General features: G+C 35.4%; 1 protein-coding gene and 1 pseudogene across 1 annotated transcript; one reads left to right on the top strand and one right to left on the bottom strand.

The window, feature by feature from the left end:
• Positions 1-280: 280 nt before the first annotated feature.
• LOC139824339 (transcription initiation factor TFIID subunit 11-like) lies at positions 281-4,080 on the top strand (annotated as a pseudogene).
• A 176-nt stretch (positions 4,081-4,256) lies between these two features.
• LOC139824341 (uncharacterized) lies at positions 4,257-6,651 on the bottom strand. Its single transcript, XM_071796871.1, has 3 exons — positions 6,311-6,651; positions 5,891-6,227; positions 4,257-5,751 (listed from the first exon to the last, which is right to left on the bottom strand). Exons 1-3 carry the CDS (start codon positions 6,356-6,358, stop codon positions 5,576-5,578), a joined length of 561 nt encoding a protein of 186 aa, XP_071652972.1. The 5' UTR covers positions 6,359-6,651; the 3' UTR covers positions 4,257-5,575.
• Positions 6,652-11,752: the final 5,101 nt, after the last annotated feature.

The raw sequence follows: 11,752 nt of genomic DNA, 5'->3' as shown, positions 1-11,752 counted from the left end.
TGAAAAAATTGGTCCTTACCTATGTGAACCTTGCAACCGACGTTCGAAAAATTAATTTTTTTACGGAAAACGTTAGCATTTGGTTTGTAGTTGTTTGTAGTAACAAAAATTTCGTTTGTAGTTTAATACATTAAAAATTATAAACATTTAAAAAATTACTCGCACCCCACTTTAAGATATCTCAAATCCGCTTGTGCCATCTTCTTCAAAATTGTTTGTAGTTGTTTGTAGTGCTTTTCTTTTCGTTTGTAGTTGCACTGTTCAAAAGTTATTATATTTTTGCAATAAACAAAAAGAGTAACTTTGCCAATTTTGGAGATATCTCAAATCAGCTTGCGCCATCTTCTTCAGAATCATTTGTAGTGCTTTTCTTTTTGTTTATAGTTGCACCATTCAAAAGTTATTATATTTTTGCAATAAACAAAAAGAGTAACTTTACCAATTTTGGAGATATCTCAAATCCGCTTGCGCCATCTTCTTCGGAATCGTTTGTAGTTGTTTGTAGTGCTTTTCTTTTCGTTTGTAGTTGCACTGTTAAAAGTTATTATATTTTTGCAATAAACAAAAAGAGTAACTTTGCCAATTTTGGAGATATCTCAAATCAGCTTGCGCCATCTTTTTCAGAAACGTTTGTAGTTGTTTGTAGTGCTTTTATTTTTGTTTATAGTTGCACTGTTCAAAAGTTATTATATTTTTGCAATAAACAAAAAGAGATAATTTTGAGAGACAATTTTGGAGATATTTTAAACGAAACGAAACGAAAACTATTACAAACAACTACAAACAATTCTACATCGAGTCGCGCAATTAGTTTTAAAATATTTCCAAAATTGGCAAAGTTACACTTCTGGTATATTGCAAAAATATCATAACTAGATATATATAGAACGGTGCAAATACAAACAAAAAAAAGAAGCGGATTTGAGATATCTCCAAAATTGGTAAAGTCACTGTTTTTGTTTATTGCAAAAATATAATAACTTTTGAATGGTGCAACTATAAACAAAAAGAAAAGCACTACAAACAACTACAAATGATTCTAAAGAAGATGGCGCAAACGGATTTGAGATATCTCAAAGTGGAGTGCGAGTAATTTTTTAATTTTTATCATTTTTAATGTATTAAACTACAAACGAAATTTTTGTTACTACAAACAACTACAAACAAAATGCTAACGTTTTCTGTAAAAAAATTAATTTTTCGGAAGTCGGGTGCCAGGTTCACGTAGGTTTGGTCCTTGTGGACCTGGAAGGCAACAACGAGAAATATACAGTAATTGTTAATTACGGAGATGCGGAAAAAGCCCGAAAAGATTACTACTACTACTACTAAATTAATATAATTAATATAATAATAAATAATTTCGATATTTTTATAAATCTGAAAACTGTTATTTATTTTATAGACATGACTTTTGCAACATTATTGTTTAAATACAAGATTCTTTTTTATACATATATTTAGAATAGGTGCTCCTATCGTCGTGTCACGTCGTGTCTAAGATAGGTTAAGATAGGTTATATTTCTTTCTTATACGGGTGCGTTTCGACATTCACTGGCAGTACTGGCAGTACTGTGGTCGTCGTTCCGTTATTCCAGCCTGAAAGTAACAGCAGCAATATAGAAACGCTCCTGCAGTTCTACTCAATGACGTCATATCGTCAGTACTTACAGTGAATATCGAAACACAGCCATTGACGGCAGGGAGCTGATGCCGAGGAGATCAATCCCGTTTACGCGCGAAGGAATTATCGTAAGTTATTTTATTATCGGTTCAACTTTTTTTTATTCTTTTCCAGTTTTAAGAGTTAGAAAAAGATAAAAATGCTCTCTTTTCATTTCATATATACATTTTACATGTTTTTCTTCTCTCTTTTATTCACTTTTACTATCTGTTGTACTTCGAAATCACTTATCTCTCTTATCTTCCTTCTTTTTACGTCTCCCTTTCCTTTGATGTTACTTAAAATTTGTAACTTTTCCATTTTTACTGTTAGTAGAAAAAACATTAAACATTTAATTAAATTTTATAACTTATTTTTTAAGAGAGTTAACTAATTATTATTTGTATTACTTAGGCGGAGTTGTTGGATGCAATGAGCTCTCAATCGCAGTCGGATACTGAAGAGACTGAAAATACAGGATCTAATTCTACCTACCGGATTGTGGAGGCAATAGAGATTGTGAAGCAGGAATTTGACAGGAAGGAAGACGAAGACTGCAGAGGATATTCAGTAATGATATTATGATACCTCGCCAACCCAGTCAGTACGAAAGAAAGGCGGGAGAGTAAGGAGAAGAGCAGAAGAGAGATAGAAGAGGAGGAGAAAGAAAAGATGCAGTACGTATTTGACGTCTTACAAGTTTATGTGCACGTATAACAAGTTTATTGCTTGACTATTGAGAATATATTTTTGAGAACTTTTCTTTTACAGAGTACTAGTATCCAACTTCACTGAAGATCACGTGGACAGATACGAGATGTACAGACGATCTGCATTTCCAAAAGCAGCTATAAAGAGGGTACGCACCTTATTTTTAGTCGTTATTTACAAAAGAAATAGCCATTCCATTAAAGAAGTATTATACTAAATATGTTTCACAGATTATGCAAACCATAACAGGCTGTTCAGTGTTTCAGAACGTTGTCGGGTAGCTATGTCGGGAATTGCTGAGGTATTTGTTGGCGAGATTGTTGAAAAAGGTACGAGCTCTTTTTTATAAGTACGGTTAGAATATTGGAATTTAATTCTAGATTATATTGTGCTTGTTGTATAGCTTTAGATGTTATGGAGGCCCAGAATGAAACCGGTCCATTACCACCAAAGCACTTGAGAGAAGCTGTCCGCAGATTAAGACTGCAGGGTCAAATACCGAATGGTCGAGGGCACAAAGCTTTTTTCAGGCTATGATTAGTCCAATATTTGCGACATATTAATACAATGCTTCTCTTATAGAAGCCTACCGATATTAGATTTTATGAGCGTAATCTAAATATAAATTATGTAATTCGCTCAATGATCAAAACTGGGCTTTTTACGTATTAAATTACTATGGCTATTCAGCTTTTACATTCAAAGCGTTATCGGCAGTTAGTTAAAATTTATAAATATGTGGTAAATGTTTTACTAGCAATCGTTTTATATTTTTCATCTTCACGTAAATTAAGTCGAACATAGTCACGTATTTTTATATCGTAAGCAAATTTTATTAATACATAATGATTATCAATTTTAAACAGTTATTATTAACAATTATTATTAAAGCACATAGAGCAGGCAAATAGCAAAATATTTTATTATAAACTCAGTACACACACATGCAATCGTATGTAACATACGCATATTCATATTTCGGGAGTTTCATGAATACAATAATATTTCTTATGTGATAAGAAAGTCTGATAATTTGTAGTTATCTGTATGTAATTTCTTACAGCTTACAATTAGTTATATTTTTATACACAGTCAAGATCTTCATGATGTATAATCTTTATAGCATTTTTAAATAGAAACTAATGTAACGTTTTATATTTTGTTGCTATTGGACTTTTTTATCGTTAAATTATTAATATATGATTCTATGTAAATCTATATAAAAGTTTAATTATCAAAATATGTAATAATTTTCGAAATATGTATTATTCTGTAGGAACATAATTATATATAAAAATATTAGTCTTTTTTAAAAAATAGTGATAAATTGTAGTACAATCACAAAACTTGGACAAATTAAAGATATTTTAATATAAAAGAAAAAGAGAAAGACAGTGTAATACAGTAAAAATATAGCAAACTACAGAACAAACTAAGAGCTGTTTTATTATATTGTTACAATCTATATTTTTCATCCTGTTTGCAGGAATATCTTTTTTAATGTCTCTGATTTTTATTTAACTATGAAAACAAGATAATAATATATTCTCTGATCGATAAAAAAAAATTTAAATATTCTCTCTCTTGCGTTTGTTCCAGATACCGTGTTTATACAGTTTAATATCTTATTATTTTGTATTCGTGTGATTTCATTGTATTGTGAATTTAGACACAGAGTACGGAGTTTTTTATCGATATTTATACATAAGCGCACGATATGAGAATCTGAAATATGATATACAGTTACATAAGATAATATATAAATAAAGGAGTATACAGTTACATAAGATAATATACAAAGGAGTACTCTAACGGGCAGTACATTAGGTAGTGCAATAAACAATACAATAAAAGTATTTCTTACTGATTTTATTTTATTAATTACAGCTAATCTCTCATTCTCTTTCTCACGTTCTCGCACGCACCGTTCAAAAGAAGTAAATCTACGACGTACAATATATATTTATGTTGTGTTTGTATATGTCTATATATGTGTTCCGCAAAGTTCTTTCAAAAAACGCAATAGAAAAAAAAAGAATAAGTATTCGCATATTTCGCTTTATTTTTTTCGTTCTTTTAATACAAACCTAATTATATCTTATATCTTATCGTGTTTCGGCCCGATATTAATTACAGCTAATCTCTCACTCTCTTTCTCACGTTCTCGCACGCACCGTTCAAAAGAAGTAAATCTACGACGTACAATATATATTTATGTTGTGTTTGTATATGTCTATATATGTGTTCCGCAAAGTTCTTTCAAAAAACGCAATAGAAAAAAAAAGAATAAGTATTCGCATATATTTCGCTTTATTTTTTTCGTTCTTTTAATACAAACCTAATTATATCTTATATCTTATCGTGTTTCGGCCCGAATGCGAGATCACGAAGAACACATGAGCGATTCCTCACGAAACATCGTATGGCATTAAGGAGTCGTCCGAGTAAACAGTACTCCTCGGCAGAACGCGTGGTATCTTTTTTGATGACCCTCGTCTCGTTCTGTATGTCTTACTGGCAGTGGTTTAGATCACGACGAAATTTGGCAGTGCGCGATACATGAGCGCTCGGAGAGAATATCGCTGGTCTTAAAAAAAAACTATAAAAATTAAATAATTACTTTGCTAAAGCTAAAAATAATAAATCATCACTCCATTTATAAAATTTTGAATCGATCCGAAACGCGAGTAAACAGTATTCGGCAGAACGCGTGATATCTCTTTTCACCCTCGTCCCGTTCTGTATGTCTTACTGGCAGTGCCTTAGATCACGTGCACGACGAAATTTGGCAGTGCGCGATACATGAGCGCTCGGAGAGAATATCACCGATCTTAAAGAAAACTATAAAAATTAAATAATTATTTTTCTAAATTAAAAATAAATCATCACTCCATTTAGATTTAGAACACAGATTCAGGACGCGAATAATTAATTGTTCCAAGTTCACGGATATTGTCCAAACGTAAAAATTAAATTCAGCTTACGGTATAATTTTCAAATTAACTTGCAAAGCGTTATGTAAATGACTTTCTTTAGGAACGGCGATATAGATTCGAAGGATGTGCAAATCCGGGAACAGTGGCTGCGGCTAGGCCGTGTGTGTGTGTGTGTGTGTGTGTGTGTGTGTGTGTGTGTGTGTGTGTGTGCGTGTGCGTGCGCGCACGTGCGTACGTGCGTGCGTGTGTATCAAATCAAACATTTTACATGTAAAATTTTTGAATGATTGTGCTACCACCGCTACTACCACGTCCACCACGTCCACCACGTCCACCGCGATTCGCGTTGCTGCCACGTTTGTATGAATTGTATGATCCGCGGCCGCGGCCGCGGCCACCGCGGTGGCCGCGAGCTTTTTTGCTTTTTTCCCATCTCCTTGCTGTAACAAAAAGAGAAATTATTTAACGATTATGAGATTTATATATATATATATATATATATATATATATATATTTTTTTTTTTTATTTTATTTTATTTTATTTATTTACGCGAGCGATCAAATTGCAAATATACTTACGTCTTTCGGATTGGGGCAAATTTGAAATGGACGAAGCCGCCGGTGTTGCTGTAGCCACAGCCACAGTCGCCGGAATTGCTGCAGCCACAGCCTTTCTGTCCGCGACCATACCCGCCGAAGTCGTTGTCAAAGTCGTCGCCGAAATCGTCGCCGAAGTCGTTGTCGAAGTCGTCGCCGAAGTCGTCGCCGATAATAATGATGATTGTGGTAGTGGTGGTTGTGGTAGTGTTGATTGTGGTGGTGGTGGTGGTGGTGGTAATTTCGTAAATTGCTGCAGTTCCAAAACTTGTAATTGTTTAGACGCCTCCTGCAGAAACTGCTCGGTCATAGGCTCCATCTGTAATATAAAATTAATTATTAACAGACACAGTAGTGTCTCGTACCAAGTATTAAATTTTGTTGCGATTTTGTAATACTTACTGTTATTTCCATTGGTTCTGTCCCTCCAACGACGGTAGTCTTATTCATCTTGGTAGCCAGATCGCCCAGGCTGGCTGGGATCCTCGTCGCGCACTAGGAGACGCACGCGGGGACGCGTGTATGTACGTATGTACGCGTGCACTCGCGTCGGGAAGAAAAAGAGAGAATCCCTCGTTCCTCGCGAGTCCCGATCGTGTAACAAGAACGAACGACTCGAACTCTGCGTACGCGTGCGGACTCTCTATTACGCGGACTTGACTGGCGTGGCCGTTCGAGACGAATCTCCAGCCGAGGCGGATTCGCGGATGTCGCCGTCACGTCGGTTGATAAACAAATGACGGCGGCGACTGCAGCGGCTAAGTAATAATAGAGATTGTGTTCGGGGAGCGCGCTTTTAGCGCTAATCGTTTTTTCGAACGCACACAGAATGTAATTGGTTCTTATCTTTGGATCCAACCAATCATATTTAATTGTTACTTAGCTGCTCATCCACGGTTTATGTATTAAGCGGGGAACACAGATTTTTACATAACGCATAATGCGTAAGCATAAAAAAATTGATTGATCTATTTCTTTATGCACATGTATATGGACCAATCAATTTTCTTATGCTTACGTATTATGCGTTATGCAAAAGTCTGTGCTCCCCGCTTTATATACAATTTTTTTTCTTATACGATCGGTAACATTATCGACGATACGCGAAATGGAATTATCGACTGGGATTGTTCATGGTAATATCATGATTTATTTGGTTTATGGTGGTATAGATTTAGATAGATAGAGGCTTTATGTTAGTGAAGCGATTCACGTCAGTGAAGCGATAACCGCGGTGTTTCTTGATAAAGAAATACATAATAAAAGAGAAGTAAACGTGTATAGTAATTTGGTAAGTATTAACAATAATTTACAATTAAAGTATTTGCTGTTTCTTTTAGCTTATAGATTTATGTGTTTAATAGGATTTCTTGAATCGGGCACCGCCGCGTGGATTCATACGCAATTCTGTGTTTGTGTGCCTTGAGGTATGTTATAATAATATACATATTAAATTATTATTATTATATACAAATTGTTTAATTTTTTCACAAACATCGGTTAACTTTTAACTTTAGGTTAACTCACTCTTCGTCTCTTTCTAATGTTTATTTCTGCCAATGCCGATTAACTTTGATCCTTGTTTAACTTACTTTTTATCCCTATTTAGTTTTAAAAATTAGAAAAAGATAAAAAGTAAATTAAACCAAGATCAAAATTAATCCGCATTGGTAGAAATGGACGTAAGGGAGACGTTAGAAAGAGACAAAGAGTTAACCAATGTTTGTGAAATAAAACAATCTGTAATATCTATGGATACTGTACAAATTATTTTACAAGCTAATTCCCGTTTTCACCAACGTCGTTTAACTTGAATCTTAGTTCAATTCACTTCGTCTTTTTCCAATGGACTCTCTTAGAAACAGACAAAAAGTGAATTGAACTAAGGTTCAAGTTAAACGACGTTGGTGAAAACGGACATAAGAAGTATTTAAGATGATCTGTAAATATAACAATTGATTAAAATACAGATAGCAAATTGGTTTTAGTTTTAAAATGTTCCACAATTTATGTGCTTTTAAAATATGCTCAATGAGATTTCCGTGTTTATCCCCTTTGACCGACCCGAACATGAGTACCAAATCGTATTGTTAATAGAGATAATATAGTTTATATTTTTTGGATTTTACGAAATAAATATAATACATTTTGATATTTCTACATTGATTTAATCTGTTGAAAAATTTACAATTCAACATAAGGTATATTCGAATAGAAGCATTACAGAACTAATTATACTGCTCGTAAGTATTAAGAAGCTACCATTTACGGTTCTTATCTATAGCTTCGTACTTGAACTTTCTTTTTTCTTTTTTCATCTTTATTCTACTAGAACAAAGTGCCACGGTTTAGATTTTTATATTTATATTAAAAAAGTAAATTGCGCGAAATAAGTGTTTTGATAAGGATCTATCGTCTCGATATTTACAATATTTACAAAACGTTTCTTATTCTGCGGATGCAAAGGACCTCGCAACGGTCATGGGGGGTTTTGGCTTCCAGTCAAATTTGACAATAATGTAGGATAATGTAGTTCATAACATGCTGATAAAAAGTGTCCATAGGCACCAAGCCCAAAAATGGACAGTTTCCGAGATATAAGGCATTAAAGAGTGGAAAAATGAGGGTTTCAGGTTTCAGCTAATGGCAGTTTGAAACTGGCTGAATGCCATGCTTTCACTAAAACATTTACTTGATTGCTGAATTATACTTATGCACAGTAGAGGTTACCGACCGAGTAAGTATAAGGAGAAGCACGCATGTCATTTGCATAAATTCATTAGAAGTTTTCTGCCGTGATATCGCCTTAGGGCGACTCTGTTTTCAGACAGTTGCATGCGCAAAGTGCAATAGGGCAGAGGGAAAAGAAGGCAAGCAGAGCGGAGGAAGCGGAAGGAAGATTGTCGAATAACTGTTGCGGCGACAATTTGGAGGTTAGGAGAGGCCCGGAGAATGCAGAAAGGACATAGGAAATAAAAATCGGGTGTTTAGAGACACGACCGAACATCGCATCATTTTCAGTAGGTGATGTTCCACGTTATAAGCTTTAAGTAGCTTTCGTGTGTCAGACCCCCGAGTGCGCGTGCACGTGCACGGCGCGTGAACACGATCACGGATTGCATGCCAGCACGGTCCCAAGCCGTCGCGCCTCCCGCACATAGGAAATAAGTAAGAAGACAGGGAGCACCGAGGGACAGAGAAAGGAGCGGATGGAGGAAAAGAAGGAGGAGAGCAAAGGGAGCAAAAATAGTGAGGAAAAGTACCAGAAAGAAAATAAAGAATCGTTTAAAGGAGGTAAGAACGCAGAGAATAGATACGCGAGGACAGCAGAACTGTCAGAAACAAGAAGCAGAGCAGGGAGCCAAGGGTCGATTGCAGACAACATAAAGAAAAGGAGAAGAGAGCAGGAGAGTGAAGAAATAAAAAAGGCCGAGAAAGAAATTACAGACAAGTTTGATAAGGAAAGAAGATTAAGTAGATCACCACCAAACAAAGTAAAAAAAGAGGAAGAGGAAAAGGAAAGCATGGAGACAGGAGAAATGCTGAAGGAAATACTGACCAAATTGGAGGATCAAGAAAAAGAAAGAAAGAAAGATAAGGAGGAACTGATGAAAGAGATACAAGATCTGAAAGAAGAATACAGAAAAAGCGAAGCGATATGGGAGAAGCTGAAAACCGGTATAGAAAAAAGAGTAAAACAGCTGGAGGAGAGAATGGAGGAGGCGGAGAAGAGGAGAGAGGGAGAGAAGAAATACAATGAGCTGTTAAAGAAAATGAAGGAGATAGAAAGAAAAAACGAATTAGAAGAAAGGAAAAAAAGAAGAAATAATATAATAATAAAAGGAGCGGAAATTGAAGACGGAGGTGAGAGAAGAGAGAAGATTGGAAAGCTGCTAAAAGAAATCACCAAAAAAGAAGTAGAAGTGGACGAGGTACAAATAATCGGCAGACGAGAAAACAAAATGACACTAGTAAGGATGAATAGGTGGGAGAACAAGAGAGAGATAATGATAAACAGAAAGAAGATGGGGATAGAGAAAAAGATATACATAGATGACGACATGACAGTAACGGAGAGAAAAATTCAAGGAAAATTATGGAGTATAGTGAAGGAGGAGAGGGAGAAAGGGAAAAGAGCAACATTAGGATACCAAAAAATATGGATAGACGGCCACGAAAAGAAATGGAATGAAAGCAAAGAAAAACTGGAAGATGGAAGAAGATTTCAAAGAGAACAAGAAAGAAAGGAGACTGGAAGAAAATGAGAAAATGAGAAGACTGTACGAAGGAGAAGAGGAGGAAAAAGGAGAAGAACGGAAGGAAAGAAGAAGCGGATAGCAGAAGAGCAAAGAGGAATGACAGTAGGCTTCTGGAACATAGCGGGACTAAAAGGGAAAAATGAAGGGTTTTGGAAGGTAGTGGAAGAGTGGGACATAATAACATTCTTAGAAACATGGGTGGAAGAAAAAGAGTGGAGCAAAGTAAAAAAATAATGCCAGAAAGATATGTATGGAAATGCCAACCAGCGACAAGAGAAAAGAAAAGAGGAAGAGCAAGAGGAGGGATAATTACCGGAGTAAGAAAAGGGCTCGAAGTAGAAGGAAGAATAGAGAGAGAAGAGGAAGGAATAGTGGAAAGAATTGTAAGAACAAAAGAGGGAGAATGGAAGATTATTAGTGTATACGTAAATAATGACATTGACAAAAAAATAAGATTAATAAAAGAATATACGAACGAAGGAGGCATAGGAGAGCGAATAATAATAGGAGGCGACTTTAATGCAAGAACAGGGGAAAAAGGAGGAATTATGGACATCTTTGGAGAAGAAAGAAAATCAAAAGACAAAGAAATAAATGCAGAAGGAAAAAAGCTGATAGAATTTCTGGAAGAAGAAGGGCTAGGAATACTAAATGGAACTAAGGGAGATAAAGAAGGAGAGTTCACCTTTACCGGAGGGAGAGGAGAGACAGTAATAGACTATATAATAGGAAATCAGGAGCTATGGGAAAGAACAGAAGAGGTAAGAATTGGAGAGCAGATATATTCAGACCACCAATATGTAGCACTAGAAATAGCGGAGAAAATAGAAGAAAGAAAAAGGGAGGAGAAGAAAACGAAAAAAGTAATGAACTGGTCTAAAGAAGCTGTAGAAAGATATAGAGAGAAGATCGAAGAAAAAACCATAGATGGAGTGAACCCGGAGGAGCTCATGGAAGAAATAAAAAATGCAGTAACAAGGGCGGTAAGCTGGAAAGAAATTAGAATAGACAATAAAGCGAAGAGAAAAAATAAATGGTGGGACGGACAGTGTGTGGAACTAAGAAGAGAAGCAAAAGGGAGGCTAAGAAAGTGGAAAAAAGGGGAAGGAGAAAAAGCAGAATATATAAAGAAGAGAAAAGAATACAGGGAAATGATAAAAGAAAAAAAAGAGAAGGAAAAAGAAAGAATTATAAAAGAAGCAAGGAAAGCAAAAAATGAAAAAGAGGTATGGAGATTCATAAATAGAGAAAGGAAACATAGAAAGGAAGTGAATGAAGAAATAAGCGAAGAACAATGGAACGAGCATTTTAAGAAGTTACTAGGAGGCGTAGGAACGAAGCAGGAGACGGCAAAGGAAAAACAAGAAACAGGAGATAGTTGCGAAAATCAGGAAGGAATAAGAAGAGAGGAGGTAGAAGAAATAATAAAGGAGATGAAAAATAGAAAAGCAGCAGGAGCGGATGGAATGCCAAACGAGGTATGGACAAACGGAGGAAGCAGATTAAAGGAAGCAATATGGAAGATATGTGACATGGCATGGAGAAAAGGGGAAATGATAGAAGACTGGAATGAAGGAATAATTGT

This window comes from Temnothorax longispinosus, unplaced genomic scaffold (genome assembly GCF_030848805.1).
Source record: "Temnothorax longispinosus isolate EJ_2023e unplaced genomic scaffold, Tlon_JGU_v1 HiC_scaffold_33, whole genome shotgun sequence".
NCBI classification, from domain to species: Eukaryota; Metazoa; Arthropoda; class Insecta; order Hymenoptera; family Formicidae; genus Temnothorax; species Temnothorax longispinosus.
Note: the sequence above shows the minus strand (reverse complement) of the source record. Positions and strands in the feature narration are given on the sequence as shown.

Bases quoted from the DNA above. Each gene is read 5' to 3' on its own strand.
- LOC139824341 (XM_071796871.1), bottom strand. From the start codon at position 6,358: ATGAATAAGACTACCGTCGTTGGAGGGACAGAACCAATGGAAATAACA. The intron at 6,228-6,310 runs GTAAGTATTACA...TTTATATTACAG, and splicing joins CAGAACCAATGGAAATAACA to ATGGAGCCTATGACCGAGCA. The intron at 5,752-5,890 runs GTAAGTATATTT...TTTTTGTTACAG, and splicing joins TTTGCCCCAATCCGAAAGAC to CAAGGAGATGGGAAAAAAGC.